Consider the following 18,698-nt stretch of genomic DNA (forward strand, 5'->3'; position numbering starts at 1 on the left):
CAATTTTTTTTTCTCAGTGTAGATCAGCTTTCTGTAGACAATAAGGCTGAATCTCTCAGAATACATCCTGTAAATTGTTAAAGAATAAATCTAGGATGTGAATCTCTTTTCTAGCTATTTCTCTATCCCCCTCAAAATGGAGTTCTACAAAAAGAATTTAGTATTTGGGGAGTCTGGCTTGGATGTTATTCTTATAGAGTAGTCTGCCTGAGGGAATCTTGAAAGTTCATAGTTTTCCATGTCAATAGTTGAAAAACTCAATGCAGCTTCAAAAGTTAGAATTGTAAGATTTATAACTATAATATTTCACATATGCATGGTTCTGACATTTTTGTTTTGGTTTTGCAGAAAATGGCTCTGAAGATATAGATATACTCCCTACAGGGCTGGCTTTTATCTCAACTGTGAGTATCTTCCAGCCACTCTGCTGTTTGCACTAGTAGCTATACAGACAGCGCATTAGTGTTGTTGGTTAGGGCTGCCAGATGGACTGCCACACACTCACACCTCCTCTGGCTAGGCCAGTCAACTAAAACAGCCCCTGCAGGAATGTGGAAGGCTAATTAAAACCCCACAGGAATGCCCAGCTTTGAGTGCCCCCATGGTGGGCAGCTCTGCGTCAGCAGCACATGCTTGAGGGTCTCAGTAAGTACCTTTTGATTTCCACTTGCTCTCCTGGCTGGTCTCTAGACCTGTGCTATTGCTGTCTGTCTCCATCATTGCCCTATTAGACTGGGTCTCCATACCTGGTAGTCATCTTCTCACTGACTTACCATGAGTGCCACACATGGTAAGTACCCTTCTTAGCATGCCTGACTGTGTTGGGAGCTCTAGAAACATTAGTGGTCAAATGCCAACTGTACTACTCCATTGAAACCCCTGAGGGCTTTTACCCTGGGCTCCCTGCTACTCTTCCCATGCTTTTCAAGAAGCAGAAAGGAGCCTGCATTTTGTTCCAATGGCCGTTTTCACAAGTTTGGGATGACAAGGAAGCTATGCCAGGGACTAAAACTCAACAACAACATTTATTTTCTGTTTTGTGGAGATGCTGAAAATTATCATGACTTTGTTAAAGCAGGTACACACTGGTTAAGATTTTTGAAAAGTGGATTTACTATATTTTCAATGTGAATGAATTCTCATTGCTAAAACTGCATACATAATATCCTCTTTCAGACCTTATGAGTAACACAAAAGGACATGAATTTTAAGTGTCTTTGGCCAAAAGCAGGACACATATAATAACCATGGCCTGACTTTCTCAGATCTTAAGTGTATGAACATGTGGACTTTATTTCTTTAGTTTTCCTCCAGAATGAAAGATTCTGCTTGGAAAAGTCTTTTCTTTGTTAACCTAAATTTTCTCTTGTCAGGGTAAATTTTCAGTCCTATGTCAAATGGATCTTCTAAAATAATTGATAGACCTTCAAAACTATGAGATACCATCTGCTGTTAGGAAATAATATTTGCCATTACTACACCATGATTATTTTCCTGTTTTGCTATGAGCAAAACTTCATGCTTATTGCTGTACAGAAAAAAGATATTTTCTTCACAAATATTTTCTGATAACTCTCAATGTGAAGCTTTACTTAATGAGTCTTGTTTTGTAAACTAACAACTCAGAGGTTAAGGATTATGTTTCTTGCTTATTTCTAATCTTTTTGTACTGTAGTACATTTAAGACCTTGCTCCCCTTAGTCTTCTCTACCTCCCTCTCTTGCCGCCCTAGAAGGTGTTTGCAAAGTGCAGATTTAGAGAGTAATTTCAGGCAGTAGGTATTTTTAGTCTATTAAGAGGTGCCAAGTGGGATATTAATTTCCCTGCTGTGGACATTGGCTTGCTCCTCTTTGTCTGAAAGTTCACTCTCTTCTTTCCACTTTGCCAGCTAGCTCCTGTTTCTGTGTGAGGCCTCATGTGTGGCACTCTACTTTCTCAGGGAAATCTTCCCTGGCATTCTCTCTGTCTGGGTGGGGTCCTTTTTCATGAAGCCACAGCCCAGTACTCTGACTTTATACCTCCTCTCTGATGCTCATTTCTGCACCAGTAGACTTCACATTTCTTAAAGCCAGGACTTTGTGAAGGATTCTTTCACATGCCTAGCACCAAACACATACCAGCTGGCACATGTAGGTGCTTGAGTATATCATATGTGCTGATGAACGAGAGAAGTGGAGGACATCAGTGGTTGTCCTCAGGGCTGAGTACCTGCAGTCTACTGGGAAAAGTAAGAAGCCTGAATCTCCAGATGACTCTCACCATTTCCACTGGTAAACGGCATTGAAAAATAGCCTGCCATCACCAGTGCACAGTGCTATTTCTGCAGCAGTTCTTACCTAACAGCTTTGAGCTGAAAACTAGATGAGCATGAGGTCACTTGTCAGAAGTGTTTCATTTATTCTCAGAGTTCATGTAGGACATACTTGTTGCAGTACCTCTCCCTTCTCTCTTAAATCATTTCTACCTCCGGAGCATCTAGTCTTCCCCAAGCTGGCCATGTCTTTATCCACTCCCAAGCTGCCAAGGTACTGGCAGAGATGTTCTGCTTTGGTTTCTCTTCCTGAGCAGCATTCTTCACTTTCAGATGTTTCTTTATGGTATGGCAGATGGAGGCTGTAGGGCGAATGCTCAAGATATTCCGGCAAATCCCTCCTCTGTGCTTCTGTTACTGTGTGAAAAGGGGAAGGGAGACTAGATGCCAAGGGCATTGTTTTTTCATTGTTAGCATCCTCTGATTCACTGGGCATGACACAGCTTTGCTATGGGAAGAGAGAGGTCTTGAAGCCTGAGTTGTATGGCCTGGTTTTCAGGATAATTGTAATGCCCTTAAGTAAGAAGGACAGACCATGAGGGGAAAGGTTTGAGAGGAGGATATTAATTTTGGTTTTTTTCAAGTTGCTTTTGAGCTGCCTTTAGGAGGAAGTCAAAATCATACATTAGAATGCCTGAGACCAGTTATGGGTAAATATGCATATTTGAAAGTAATTGGTGCAGAGGAAATTCCTGAAGGCTTCTGGATGAGACCTGTAAGGAAAGAAGGTAGAGTCAGAGTGGAGGAGGGATGGATGGACAGGGTCAGAAGGAAGAGGAAGTGCCAGACCCAGGAAAGGAAGCAGGACTTCTACCTGAGAACACTATTTCTGACTTTCTGATAAGAAAGAAGGACATATAATGTAGTGTCAAGCACCATAGGGTTGCAGATAAGGAAAATAGAAGAGTTGTCAAGTAACATAGTTTGGAGATCATCGGTATGACCCTTACAGAGGTGTTCCTACAAGCTGGTGGGAATACAATGCTAATTTCAGAGACCTGAAAGAATAAATCATGTAACAGAGAAACCTGATGGTGACAGGAAGAGGGACAAATATGTACGGAAAGAAAATTAACAGAAGAGTTTTTTCAAGGAAGGAAAATTTTAAGTCATTCTTCAGGCCACAGAATCCATTGGTTAAAAAGAAGTAATAAAACAATAGGGGATGTGATTCTAAAGATAGATCCTAGAGAACAAGGAACAAGGAAAACTTATGAAAGGGTTAATATAAGAACAGAAGAGGAAGGGTCAGGGATACGGCTCAGTGAAATAAGCGCTTCCCTGGCAAGTGCAAGGGCCTGAGTTCAATCCCCGGTTCCGCCAAAAAAAAAAAAAAAAAAAAAAAAAAAGAACAGAAGAGGAACACTTCTTCCTTGAGAATAGAGAAAGAAAGGAATAGAATGGGTAAATTGGAAGAATTACTGAGGGTGAAAGGAGAGAATCAGGAAATTCATATTAAATGATATGGTCCTTTAAAAGAAGTAGGAGGAATAACTATTCAGGATAATAAGGGAAGAGGTATGGGCTTGGAAGATAATAAATTTAAAGGAGGTATTTGATGAAATCAAATAGAATACCTATTAGAATGAATTAAACTTCAATCCTTAGTGTTGACTATCTGGTTGAAGTTGAGATGATCTCTTTGTAGTCAAGCTTTTCCACTTGATTCCTTGTAAGAGCTGCATCAAGGCAAAGAGAGTTAATAGAGAATTTGGATAAGGAAACAAAGGGCACAACTTCCTTAGGGGTTGCCCCAGTGCCAGAACCTTGCCTATAAGCAGAGCTGTTGAGCAAGGGTCTGCGGATCTCTCCATTAGATGTAGTTATGCTGGAGAATGGAGAAAGAATATTACTTCTCTGGGAAGCAAGGCTTGGACACTTAAGAAAAGCTTGAATAATTAGTTGGAACAGTTCAGAGAATATTAACTATCCCTAGATGGGGTGGGCAGTAGAAGGACCAAGAATAACATTATTATGACAGAAGGGAGTGGGGAAGAATATGGATGTGAATATGCATGTAAGAAAGAGCAGGAAGGAAGAGGGACAGACTGAGAAGGTAGAGTAGAATGAAGAGAATTTAAATTAAGGGTAAATGGAGATAAAAGTATGGAATGGGATATAAGGCTGTTAATATTGATAAATATCACATGGAAGGCATGAGTGAGAAGCACGAAGAAGACTTAAGCTGTTTTGAATGAGGTGGAAAAAAGCTGCCCCAAGCTTTGGGGCTGTGAACTGGAGTACGGCAGAGGCCCACACATTTGAGACGCCTGTTGCCAGTTGACAATCCTTTGACCTCATGAGTAGAAAGGCCCATAGCCCAAGCTACTGGAATGAATTTTTGCAACATTTGGCAAAAAGGTTTCATGTCAGAATTTTCTGCCATACCTGAAGGAACAAAAGAGTTCAAAAATATCTGTAGGAGCCAGACAATCTCCTGGGGATTCTTGGCTGAGTCTACTATTCTTGGCTTTGTATACTGTACAAAGTAACGTATGTAGAGATGGGGGCAATACAGTTAGACAAAGTGCCACTTCTTGATGCTTTGAGGAAGGCCAGCTATAGAATATCAGGATTGGAAAGAATCTTAGAAATGATATATCTCAACTTGCTTATGTACAGACAAGAAGCCCACAGCTCAGGTAGGCAAAGGACATACAAAGTCACACTGCCTGGCCTGTTGCATTATCATTGTTGGCTTAGCTCTTTGTAAATTAAAAGGCTCTCCTTGCCTTAAACGTGGTTCTTCCCATATTCACAGCCATTCTCAGATAACATTGCTGACCACTCAGAGAAGACAGTGGCTATAACTTGCGAGCAAGTGAAAAGTCCCAAAGAATTGAAATGAAATGGAGAACTCTGAGCATTATATGTGGCTTTGATATTTAGCATTCTTACTAAAATATTATTTAACATGATTGTACATTACATTTCTGTTGTCTTTTTTTTTTGTTTTTTTTAAAAAAAAGGGATTAAAATATCCAGGCATGCCAAACTTTGCTCCAGATGAGCCTGGAAGAATCTTCTTGATGGATCTGAAAGAGCAAACCCCAAAGGCACAAGCACTGAAGATCAGTGATGGGTTTGACAAAGCACTGTTTAATCCGCATGGGATCAGTACTTTCATCAAAGAAGGTAAAGCCTGAGTGAGTAAGGATGCTGGGAGATGCTGGAAATGAAAACCACTCATCCCCTGTGGCTCAGAATTAATGTGGAAGACAGAGGGGGGGATGCTTCTACCATGAAATATGTACAGTAGTCATAACAGCATAAATGTGTATACAACATGTTTAAACAGTTAAACAAAGGAGACTAAAATTGAAGACCTCACTTGGTTTCTTCCTCTTCCATCTATGTGCTTTTCTTCTTTACTTATGGGTGCACTTTACCTGTACACAGTGATCACTTTCATCATAGAGACTTTGTACCTGTACATGATAGATATTGATTCTTCCCCACCCCAATCCTCTCCTCTCACTTCAACTCCTCTTTCTGTCTTTATCCATAAGAACTATTTCCATTTTTCTTCTATTCTGTTTTCTTTTTCTCTTCTTTCTCTTTCCTCTCTCTCCTCCCATGGTCTGCTTTCCATCTGAGCATTTTCTTCCCATTTCCCAATATCTAGTATACAGTTTGTTTCTTATTTTTACTTTCAGTTTCTCATGTCAGGGAAATAACTTGATATTTAAATATGTGTGTACAATTTATCTCACTAAAGAGTAGGACCTTAAGGTGCATCCATTTAGCTATAAAGGTCTCAAATTTCTTTGATAGCAGAGTACTACTCCATTGTATTAAAAACTACCACATTTTCTTTATCTAGTCACGTGCTGATGTGCATTTGGGCTAATTCTAAGAGTTGGCTATTATAAATTGTGCTATTACAAGCATGGTTGTGTGGGCCAGCGAGATAGCTCAGTGGACTAAAGTGCCTGCATAGGTAAGCTTAGGAAAGCTCAGGGACTGCTGTTTGACATAGTGCTACATGCCCCAGGGCCGGCTGATCTGGCCAGATTCTGGGCGTAGTGGCACACCCCTATAATCCAAGCACTGGGGAGGCTGAAAGTAAGAGGACCACTATGAGTCTGAGCTGTGTAGCGAGACCCTGTAACAACCAAATACATGTTTAAAAAAAAAGCATGGTTGTGCATATATCTCTGTGATATGCTGCTTTAAGTTCTTTCAAGAAGATAGCCAGAGAGGGAATAGATGGGTCGAATGGGACCTCACATTCCAGTGTTTTGAGAAATCTCCACACTCATTTTGACAGAGGTGGCATCAGCCTCCACTCCCAACAGTGGAGAAGGGCTCCTCTTTTTCCCACAATCCTGCGAGCATATGCTATTCATTGATTCTTGATGGTAGCCATTCTTTTTAGAGTAAGATAAAACTGTTTTAATTTGCATCTTTCAAATGGCCAGTGATGTTGAACATTTTTTCATTTTTTCATGTATTTGTTTTCCACCTGTACTTCTTCACTCAAAAAAGTGTCTATTCATTCCAGATGCCCATTTTTGGTTTGGGTTCTTAAATTTGAAGGGGGTACTGATATTTTGAACTATGTATAGTTCTTTATATATTCTAGTTGTTAGCCCTTTGACTAAAGAACAGCTGGCAATTTTTTTTGCCCACTGTACAAGTTATCTCTTCACTATATTGATAGTTTCTTTTTATAAGAAAAAGTTCTTTTAACAAGATGAGATTCCAGTTGTTAATCCTTTCTAGTATCTCCTGCATGATTGGCACTTTAGTCAAAAAATCTTTGCCTAGACCTATATCTTCAAGAGTTCTACTTATTCTATCTTCCAATAGAGTTAGGGTTTCTGTTTTACTTTATTTTATTTTATTTTATTTATCCTGGGGATCAAATTCAGGACCTCGCACTTTCCAGGCAGGTGCTTATGCTACTGGGATACTCCCCAAACCAGGATTTTTGTTTTAATACTTACATCTTTCATCCATTTTGATTTTAGTTTAGTACTTACTAAGAGATAGGGGTCTAGGTTTAATCTCTAGCATGTGGAAAGCCAGTTTTTCTAGCACCATTTGTTAGACTACATTTCTTCCAGGAAAGATATCTGGCCCCTTCATCAAAGATAAAGAGGTTGAGTGTTTGTTACTGTTGTTTCTGTATTCTCTAATCTATTGCACTGATTCTTTGGTCTTGTTGTTTTGCCAGTACCATGGTGTTTCAATCACAAAAGCTTCGGAGTATAATTTCAAGTCAGGGATTTTGATGCCCTTTGCCTTGCCCTTGTTGTCCAGAATTAATTTTGTTATTCTAGGCCTCTAGGTCTCTGCGAATGACCTATTCTATGTCATTCCAAATAAATTTTAGTTATGGGGCCAAAGAGGAAAGTGATTGATGATGTAGAGTGTGCCTAAGGAGAGTCACATGGAGAGAAAACATTCTCTCAGGTTTTCACAGAGAGTACATTGACCAAACAATGGCCGTGACTCATCTGGACTTTTGAAGGATCTGTTCTAATTTTAACATTTTCATCCATAATTTCATGGATTTGGGTCTTTCCTTCTCTTGAGAAGGTTGGCTAAGAATTTTTCAATATTACCTAGTCTTTCAAAGCATTATTCTTCATTTCATTGATTCTTTTTATTGTTTTCTTAGATCAATCATACTAGTTTCTGCTCTCGTCATTATAATTTCCTTCCTTGTGTGGGACTTGGACTTGAGTTGCTCTTTTTTCCTAAACCTTGAGGTTCAACATTAGGCTGTTTATTTGAGCTCCATCTGTTTCCTCTTGTGGCAATTTACCATTATCCATTTTCCTCTTAGGTCAGTCTTCATTGCATCCCATAAGTTCCAGTATATTGTATTGGCATTATCATTTAATGGTAGAAACATCTAATTTCTTCTGTAATTTCATTTGTAATCCATTGGTTGTTCAGTAAAATGTTATTTAATTTCAATGTAGTTATGAAATGTTTCATGGTTTATTTTGTCATTGATTTCCAATTTCATTGCACTATGGTCTGATCATATGCATGGGATAATTTCAGTTCCTTTGCATTTACTTAAGCATGTTCTATGAGCTAATAAGTGATCAATTTTGGAGAATGTCCTGTGTGCAGCTTAGGAGAATGTCTATTCTGATATTATAAAGTGGAACGCTCACAACTCATCTACTATGTTTATTTCCTTGCGGTTTTGATATTTCTTTTTTATTTTTTGTTGAGTTGATCTATTTGTGCTAGCAGTGTATTAAGTTATGTCATTATAATTTTTTAGTGCTTATTTGATCTTTCATGTCTATTAATATTTGTTTTGTATATTTGGTTATAATGAGTATGTAGTGACCTTGTTTGTCCCTCTTAATCAATTTGGGATTGAAATCTACTTTGTCTAGAAATAGAATAGTCACCCCTACTTTTTTCCAGGTTCTTGTGACATGGAGAACTGGTTTTCATCCTTTGACTTTCAGCCTATGAATTTCTTTTTGAGTTAAGTGTGTCTCTGGTATGTAGCATACTGTTAGAGCTTCTGATCCTTTCTGCCAGTCTGTTTGATTGTGAATTGAGACCATTTACACTGATGATTATAACTAATGTGTACTATTTATCCTTATAATATTTATTTCCTATTATTAGTTCTCTGTCTTTCCCCCTTTGTTTAATTGCTTGACTTGCCTGGTAGACTCTTTTTATTTGTGTTCTTGGAATTATAGTCTTCCTCATCTCTTTCTAGAACATCTTTTAGAACACTAGAGTTGGTTTGGTGGTCATAAATTTCTTCAGTTGTCCTTTGTCATGGAAGTATGTGGTTTCTCCAAGGATTTTAACAGATAATTCTGTATGATACATCCATCAGTGGTTGAAATGCTTCACTCCAAGCTCTTCTTGGCTTAAAGATTTGTGTTAAGAAGTCTGCTGTGATTCTGATGGGCTTTCCTTTATAGGTGATTTGTTTCTTTTGTTGAACAGCTTATTGTTTAAAATTTTTAATAGTTAATACATTGTCTATTGTTATCATCAAATCAGCCATTCAGAGTGCAATTTAAGGGCATAAAAGTTCTCCAAATGAGATTAGCATCAACCTTTCTTTTCAGTTAACTAAATACTGTAACTATCTTGACTATCTTATATTTTTTCCATTCTCTTCTACCTTGCCCCTTTTCCCCACCCTAATTTCTTGTTCCTTTTGAACATTTCTTCCAATTTCACAATATATATATATTATATTTTGGACCTTATTTAGGCTTTCAGTTTCTCACACAAGGAGACAATAAAATCTTTATACGTGTCTGATTTATTTTACTTATGAGTATGGTCTCAAGTTGCATTCATTTAACTATAAAAGTTTCCAGTTTATCTTTTTGATGGCTGACTAGTACTCCATTGTATACAAATATATCTTTTTTAATCCATTCCTTGAATAATGCCTATTTGAATTGTTTCCAAATTTAGTTGTATACATGGGTGTACATATATTGCTGTGGTATGATGATTTTAATTCTTCTTTACCTAGAAGAGTTCTCTAATTCTTTAATATACTTAGAAGGAGAATAGCTGCTCAAATAGACCCCTAATCCTAGTTTTTGAGAAATTTCTGTGCTGATTTCCACAGTGGCTGCACTTCCAGCAACAGGGGAGAATGGTTTCTTTTTTGCCAAAACACCTCCAACATTCGTTGTTGGTTGATTTCTTGATGATTTCATTTTTCTGGGTTCCTGAGACACTGAGCATTATTTTCCAACCTTTGACTTTTAGTCTGTGATTTTCTTTTTAGTTAAATATGTCTCTTGAATGCAGCACATTGTTGAATCTTGCTTCTTAATCCATTCTGCCAGGTTTTTTTGTTTTGTCTTATGAGATGAGATCATTTACATTCATGGTTATAACTGATACATATCCACTTATCTTTTTGATGTTCTTTTCCTGTTATTAATTCCATGTCTTTCTCTTGTGTTTAACTGCTTGCTCTACATGGTGGCTTCTTTCTATTGGTGTCTTGTGGTTTTTGGTCTGTTTCCTCTTTCTAATATAGTTTTCAGAGAATTACAAAGATCTGGTTTGGTGGCCATGAATTTCTTCAGTATTCTTTGTTATGAAACTTTCCTATTTCTCCATTGATTTTGAAATATAATTTCCTGGGTTACATCAATCTGGATTGAGGGATATTTTTTTTTTGGGGGGGGGCTCAAAATGCCTCACTCCAAAATCTCTTTGATTTAGGAATTTGTGTTGAGAAACCTGTTGTGATTCTGATGAACTTTCCATTATGGGTGATTTGTTTCTTTTCTCTAGCTGCTTTTACTATTTTGTTCTCTTGAATTTCTGGAATCCTTGTATGCCTTAGTATAGATTTATTTTGGTCATGGTCATTTGGAGTTCTACATGGTTTATTTATTTGTCTCTCAAACCTATACCTATGTTTGGGAAATTTTCTACCATTACTTTTGTGAATTTTTTTTTTTTTTATGTCTTTTGCTTTCTGTATTCTTTCTGGTGTCTGTTTGCTCTCTCCAAAATATAATCGATGCACTTTGCAAATACTATGCTGAGTGAAGTCATTTCATTACTAGAGTTCACATATTATCTAATTCCATGTATATAAAGTGTCCAGAGTAGACAGATTCATGTAGGCAGGAAGCAGGCTGATGATTGGTAGGAGGAGTGAGGAATAGAGAGTGATAGCTAGTAGATATGTGATCTTCTTGTGGGACTCTGAAAATAAGTAGTAATGTAGTTGCACAATTCTAGGCACCTACTAAAACTCACTGCATTTTATATTGTATAGGAATTTTATCTCAAAACACTATTATAAAATCATAATGTCGTACGCTTTTCTTTTTTTAAATGTATTTGGTTGCTTCAGGTTCTCACTCTGCAGCTCGGACTCGTAGTGATCCTCCTGCTTTCAGTCTCCCCAACACAGGGATTACAGGGGTGTGCCACCACACCCAGAGTCTGGCCAGCTCAGCTGGCCCTGAAGATGGAGCTGGTGTGGCATGTGGTGCTGGGGATCAAACCATGGTCCCTATGCTTGCCTAAGCTTGCCTAAGCAGGCACTTTAGTCTGCTGAGCTATCTCACCGGCCCTTGTTAGTTTTTTTGAGACAGGATTTCACTATGTATTTAGGCTGGCCCTGAACTCAGTATGTACTCCAGGCTGCCTCAAACTCATGGTAATCCTCCTGCCTCAGCCTCCTGAGTGTCCTGGAATCACAGGCATATGCCACCAAGCCCAGCCATATAGACTTTTAAATAAAATATTTCCTATGTTATTTTTTGCTTTTTCATAGTTCATAATTTCAAGCGAATTTAAATACTGTGTATTTAAATTTATTTGTCCATTAAATATGTAGGGAAAAGAAAACAATGAAACCTCACTAATAATACCTACAAAAGTGGAAGGTTAAATTGAGCTGAAATTCAGAATATTTTTAAAAAGTTACAATTTTTTCAAATACATAGTGGAAGGCCTGAGGAGACAGCTCAGTGGTCTCAGTGCTTGCCTGGCAAGCACAAGGACCCAGGTTCAATCCATGGCATTGCATGCCATGCTGGCCCAGGGCTCCAAGCTGGCCCCTGAAACCAGGCATGGTGGCACACACTTGTAATCCCAGTGCTGGTGAGACTGAGACAGGAGGATCACTACGAGTCCAAGCTGCATAGGGAGACCCTGTACCAAATAAATAAATAATTTAATTTTTTTTTTAAAAATACATATTGGAGTTACAATGTATTGGTAAGTAGAAATTTATTGGGCTAAAAAGAACGATTAAAAATTATTTCTATACACTCATTCAATACATCTTTTCTCAGTTCCTCTGGTTTACAGTAACATAGACTTGTTCATTTTTAAATAAATGAATACCTTTTTTAAATGCCTGGATTCTATTCTATTAAATAGGTAAAGTCGTGTCCTGAAATCTTTAATACATTCTTCACTTGCTTAACAAGACTTGCTTTAAAAAAAACCATTGTTCCTAGTAGTAATAATAATTGTTCTGGATTTTTTTAGAGATTACAAAGAATTTCCATGCATTGTAATCTCTTCATTCCTTACAATAAAAGTCACGATCCAAACTTGAAATTTTTCTTTTCTTCGATCAATTCAGACACCTCATTATAATGTTTTGATCAAATCACCTTTCAAATACATTGGCAACCTCTCTGCTTCTCCCCACCCAACTGCCACTATCTCAGGCCAAGCCCCCAGTTGGCTTGCCTGTGTTCTGCATAGGCACCCAAAATTCCTGGCATTATTTTTTTGTATACTGACCCAATCCGTTCTCATGGCAAAAATTACTTGCACCACGTCTGAGTACGCTGCTCCCTTGTTAAAATTTCCCAGACTGCTCACAGTACTCTGAGAACAGCCCGCACATGTCCAGAACGTGTGAGCACGCTGTATTTTCTGGCATCTATGCGGTCTCTCCATGGTCCTTGGGCACCCCTCCCCACACCCAGGTATTCTCGAGCAGTCATGCTGGATATCTTTTTCTCTATATTGCCCCATGTTTCATGAACTTTTCAGGGCCAACCCAATAGCCCAGTGGACTAAAGCATCTGCTTAGGCAGAGCGCAGTGGCCAGGGCTTGATCCCCAACATGCTCTGCCAGCCCTGGCTGTGCCCCTGAGGTGCAGTGAGACTCAGTTGAGGCTGGGCGAGGTGGCACACACCTGTAATCCCAGCACTTTGGGGGTGGGGGCTGAAAACAGGAGCATCACTACAAGTCTGATCTAGGTAGTGAGACCTATACATTTATTTTATTTTACTTTATTGGTGGAACCGGGTATGGAACTCAGGCCCTTGCGCTTGCCAGGCAAGCACTTATTCTACTGAGCTATCTCCCTGGCCCAGACCCATACAATAAAATAAAAAACATTAAAACAAAAAGATCTTTTCATCTGCTCTTTCCTCTGACTGGGATATCTTTCCATCACTGTTGACTGGCTTCTCTTCATTCTTCAGGCTTCATCCAAGTATCGCCTGTTAAAAGAATCCACCATCTTGTTTCAAGTTATGTACCTCATTAAATCTCTTTTCAGAGTACTTCTTTCTCTAGCACTCATCAAAAATGATAATTTTGTGAATGTCCAAAGATATTAACCTTTATTCCATTTCTCGTCATTGCTCTGTAGAAAGCTCTTCTCATCTTCAGATCTCAGTTTAACTGTCACTCTCAAGCGGGTGACTCTATCAAGAAAAACTCCCTATTCTAATGTTCTTTTCTTTTAGTTTACTTCCTATTTTCCTGCTTGGTTTTTCTCTAGAATCTAATCACCACAAAGCCCATGTTTCTTGCTCACTGCTGAATTCCCAGCATCTAGACCAGTATCACATGCACAGCAGGTAACCACTAAGCATATAGTAAGTGACTAAGCGGAGGAGAGGGATAGCAGGTGTTCATACTCAGTTTCATAGATGGAGAAAGTGGAGTTGACAGCAACACAGTGAAGTGGGACTTCTTTTCTGTTGTTAGTAAATGGGAAGTCCAGTGGGATGCAGGTGATCTCATTTGTAATTCTAAGGCTTTTATTGGGGTAAGATTAGGGTTCCAAGTTCTACTTATTTTATTTATATTTATTTGTCTTACAGTACTAGAGATTGAACCTAGGGACTTCACATGCTAAGAAAACCCTTTACTACTGAATCACATTCTTCCAGCCTTGAGTGCTCTAGAATTCAACAGCCACTTTTTTTTCTCTTTTTGCCTGCAATGTACTGGATCTAAGATGCTCCATGTGAAAAGTGATCAGGTTATCATGGAGCTGTCTCACTTCACGGAATCAAGTTAGAGCTGCAGTTATGTAGGAGGAGGTTTTGACTTGGTTTTGGAAGGGACCAGTACAGGGATTAACTAACTCCAAGTCATTTAATCAGACTTCCATAAACTGAGTATGTTGTGATTGGCATCCTATTTTGTGTAGTAGTCACTTCTTCAGTCATTATCTAATTTGTAAAGGCACAACATTGTACATAGAAGGGGTAAAACAAGAGGAACAGCATGAATGCTTATTGGTATCATGTCTAACAAAAAAGCACGTGGTTGAAAGACTGCCCCACCACCCCACCCACATTTTGCTTTCAAAGTTCTGGGCCCAGGAGCACAGCTGGGTTTGATCAACATAAAGACTTATTCTGTGAGGAGCATCTTTCATGAGAGGGCAACAAAGAGTCCAATAGCTCTTGGCCTTCCTGAATAGAAACTTTGCATAGCCGGGCTTGGTTCACCTCGTCACAGGTCTGGAAATCACATCAAGGGAAGCAGTGAAGACAACAGACAATGAACCAGTCCAGCCAGTCCTCAGGATGGGCCCAGGCCCTTTGAAACTGCAGGACTAGTTAGTTTCAATAGATTTCCTGACAAGCCTGAAAACAGTAACCTGAGAGGCCAGCTTGCTCCCCTGAATCCTGTTTATAGCAGTTCATATTCCAGTGTGAAAACAGGCAGGCAAGCATGCTTGAGGTCAGTGATACTCAGAATTAGTCAAGGTTTTTGTCCTCTGCACTAATATTTACATTCCATGTCCCCTGGATTCATTAAGTGTTGTTATTGTGACCTCAGGTCTTTGACTTGTGCCAGAAGTTCATTGCCTTCATGGGAAATGTTGCCTGTTTTAAGGTGGACAGTACACTTGACATTTCTTCAACTTGCGTTGTCAAGTAGACTGTTGTCATACATACAAAAACTTTTCAGCAATGTTTTGTTTGCTTGCACCTACTTATGGAAGGGCTGTGGGGGAACTGCATCCATGGTTGTGTGCACCTTTGTGGTTCCATATTTTCTTTTCTAGAGAGAATATGAAGGTGAGGCTGAAGTGACCTTTCACTGAACGAAAGTCGGCCTTGCCCCTTGGAGGTGGTGAAATTGTGGTGTCACTTCTGTTTGAACTTCAATTTCCTCAGCAAAATAGGGACTCTGGCATTTGTCTTAATAATCCACGTGATGGACAGTGAGGGCCAAATGCAAAATGTAGGAAGAGCACCCTCTCCGTGGGTGCAGTGGTACACATCTACCAAGCATCTACCATGGAGGCTGAGGCACGAGGTTCACTTGATCCCAGGAGTCTAACACCAGCCCGTGCATATAGTGAGACTCTGTCTCAAAACAAAACCCAAATCCTTGGAGATGACCAAGTATTTTTAAAAGTCTCATGGTGGTTGCAATGGGAGTAAACTTTTTGAAAACTGTCCCTTCTTCTGCTCAGATGGCACTGTGTATCTGTATGTTGTGAACCATCCTCACATGGAATCCACTGTGGAGATATTTAAATTTGAAGAACAGCAACGGTCTCTCATACACCTGAAAACGATAAAACACGAACTTCTCAAAAGGTATGGAATGAAGGCTTTGTGTACTTCTACTGATTACTTACCACCGCTGTGTGCTCTTTTCCCTTTGGTCTGCAGGCTTTCTCAAACTTGTTGTCTTGCTGTGTTTTTTTCTCAGGCTTTCTAAAGATTCCCATGGTGACTCTGCCTGCACCTTACCAGAAATTGCTGTGGTTAGCACTGAATATGCCTGTATTTTCCAACTTTTTGAAAGCATTTTAATCCCATGAAGGTGTTTAATTAGATTCCCAGCTCTAATTTCATCCTCTTTACCTTTGCAATTCAATACCCACTATTGGCTGCCTTCAAACACCAACTCTCCTTTCTAATTGCACTCCGTGAGCCTCACCCACTTGGTGTTAACCAGCCTCCAGAAGGGCCATTTCTTTGTTCAGAAAGAGGTTTTAAATAGAATTTGATAAAGCTCACAGGCACTTATAGGAATTACACTTATTAAATGTTGGCTATGTAGCAGGCACTATGTCAAAACTCTTAATTTAACTTTATTTTCATAATAGTCTTTGGTAATAGCCATAAAGAAATTGAACCCAAGAAGTTTTGGGCTAGGTAACTTTCCCAGAATTTATAATTGGCACAACCCTTATGTAAACCTGAATCCATCTGAATTAAAAGATGAGCTCCCATTTATAAAAGCTTTGTTTCCATTTTTTCCCTTTTTTCCTCATTTTTCTTCTCCTGCCCTCCCACAATTCCCCTTCCCATTTGAACGTTTCCCAATATCTAGTACATATTTTGGTCCTTATTTACACTTTTGGTTTCTCACCTGAGAGAAACTTTGTGAGAAAAAGGCTTAAAGGGAGAGGAGGGGAATGGGAGAAAAAGAATAATCTAGATCTGCACAGTCACAAATTCCCTGGGATGAATGTGATCACTGGGTATATCTAAAATGTATCGATAAATTTAATTTTTTAAGTTTTTTTTAATGAGCTCTGTTTCAATGATGAGCATTTTTTTTTACTTCATTCAGAAATAATAGTAAGTTTTAGTGGATGAATTGCCAATTTCCAATCTGTAACAAACAATGAAAATTTGTGTGTTATAAAACAAACTCGACACTTGAGAGCTAGTTTTGAAATGGTACAGGTTGCCTTTTCCATAAGAAAGAACACCTCTTTTGTTCTCTTTGTCAATCTAGCCTTTAATTTCTTCCCATTACATTTGAGGATAACCGCAGCAGAGGGCACAAGAAGCAAGAGTGTTGAGGATATTGAACTTTCCCATAATGCACTGTTTTGGTTTCTGAGGCTACAGCGGACTAGGACTGCCAGGGGGTTTCTGGGAAACTGTGGGCCAGTCACTTAACATGTGCCTCGGTATCCTTAGTACTTTACAGATTCTCCCATCAATCCGACTTGCCAATGAGGAGCAAATGGCACAGCATGTGAAGTCACAGAAAGAGTTCCCTGGCAAGTACAGCCTGATATGGGACCACTTCATTAGATAGTTCAGTCCCAGGAAGCAAAAAATTAGAGACCAGCCTGAAACAGAAAAGGAGAAATATTAGGAGTTGAATTATGTGCTGCAAAAAGATACACTGAGATTTCAACCCCCTATGTCTCAGAGTATGACCTTACTTAGAAATAGGGCCATTGCTCATATTATTAACGATGAAGCCATGCTAGAGTAGGATGCATCCTTAATCCACTATGGCTGGTGTCCTTATGAGAAGGAATACGTTCAGGCATATATCCAGGCACAATAGCATATGTGGTGATGGGTCCTGACATGAGAGTGACGTTTCCATAAGCCAATGAATGCCCGGGGTACCAGCTGCTGGAAAAGCCACAGAAAGATCCTTCCACAAAACTTCCAGAGGGAACATGTTCTTGTCAACATCTTAAATTCAGATTTCTGGTCTCCAGAACTGTGAGACAATGATTTTTGCTCTTTTAAGCCATGCAGTTGGTCACACCTTGCTGTGGCAGCCACGGGAAACTTGTGCATGGAGAAGGGCATACCAAAAGTATTAACAAGCCAGCTGCTCCTCAATGCAGGTGACCGCTCAAACTCATGGAATTGTCTTCCAGTAAGTTACATAAGCCTCATTTCAGAACAATCTGGCTACAATAAAAACTTTATTACACAGCCCTATCTAGCATTAGCCAAAGGTTGACCTCAAGGGCCCTTAATCTTGTTTGCATTCCTGGCTATATATGTATGAGTTGAATCTGGTGGTATCTTGTGCTTTGATGTTGACCTAACAGTCTAGAAAGGGGCTGGTGAGTAAAGCACTCTCTGATGGCTCCTGTGGGGAACAGAGGGAGCTAAAATAAGATAGATAGGGGCAGAGAAATGTAAAGAGGAGCTAGAAGGCTCCCTGCTGTGCATGTTGACCAAGCTTGCACAGCACGCAGAATAGGACATGAGGAACACATAGTGAGAGAATTTAACTTACGCTGTCAGGCAAGAGCTTGGGGATGAAGAAAACCTTAAGCTGGGACAGAAGCACATAGCCCCATGACTCTGGGGAAGTGGTTATATATCAAAATCTCAATTTTTTTCACAATTCCTCATTTATTCTTTCCTAAAATTTAATCTAGAAATTTTGCATCTGCCTTTACATTTGATGTCAATTTTTGCTTTTTAAAATGAAAAGGACTTTGTTGTTTTTATTAACTGTAACAACTTTAAAAACCTGCTTCATTGAAAGATGTGGGTGGTATCTGGGAGCAGTGGAGTGGGGGAAATATAGCTGGTTGGGAGACTGAGGCTGGGTGAACTAGAAGAAGGAAAGGGAGGTGGAGGGAGAGGAGGAGGAGGAGAAGGAGAAGGAGAGAGAGAGAGGGAGAGGGAGAAGGAGAGGGAGCAGGAGAGGGAGAGGGAGCAGGAGTGGGAGAGGGAGAGGGACAGGGAGAGGGAGAGGGAGAAGGAGAAGGAAAGGAAGAGGAAGAGGAAGAGGAAAAAGGAGGAGGAAGAAGAAGAGGAGGAGGAAGAAGAAAGAAGAAGAAGAAGGAGGAGGAGGAGGAGGAGGAGGAGGAAGAAAGAAGAAGAAGAAGAAGAAGAAGAAGGAGAAGGAGAAGGAGAAGGAGAAGGAGAAGGAGAAGGAGAAGGAGAAGGAGAAGGAGAA

At 39.5% G+C, this 18,698-nt stretch overlaps 1 protein-coding gene across 1 annotated transcript in view; it reads left to right on the top strand.

Annotated features, from left to right (window-relative positions):
• The window catches only part of LOC101589795 (serum paraoxonase/lactonase 3), a 35,010-nt gene that overhangs the window by 9,675 nt on the left and 6,637 nt on the right, over window positions 1–18,698 (top strand). The window contains exons 3-5 of the mRNA XM_004632877.2: window positions 349–404; window positions 5,281–5,446; window positions 15,487–15,613. Of these exons, the coding sequence (XP_004632934.2) occupies window positions 349–404; window positions 5,281–5,446; window positions 15,487–15,613 (349 nt within the window). The remainder of the gene's footprint in view (window positions 1–348; window positions 405–5,280; window positions 5,447–15,486; window positions 15,614–18,698) is intronic.

The sequence above is a fragment of the Octodon degus genome, unplaced genomic scaffold (assembly GCF_000260255.1).
Source record: "Octodon degus isolate 3935 unplaced genomic scaffold, OctDeg1.0 scaffold00050, whole genome shotgun sequence".
NCBI lineage: Eukaryota > Metazoa > Chordata > Mammalia > Rodentia > Octodontidae > Octodon > Octodon degus.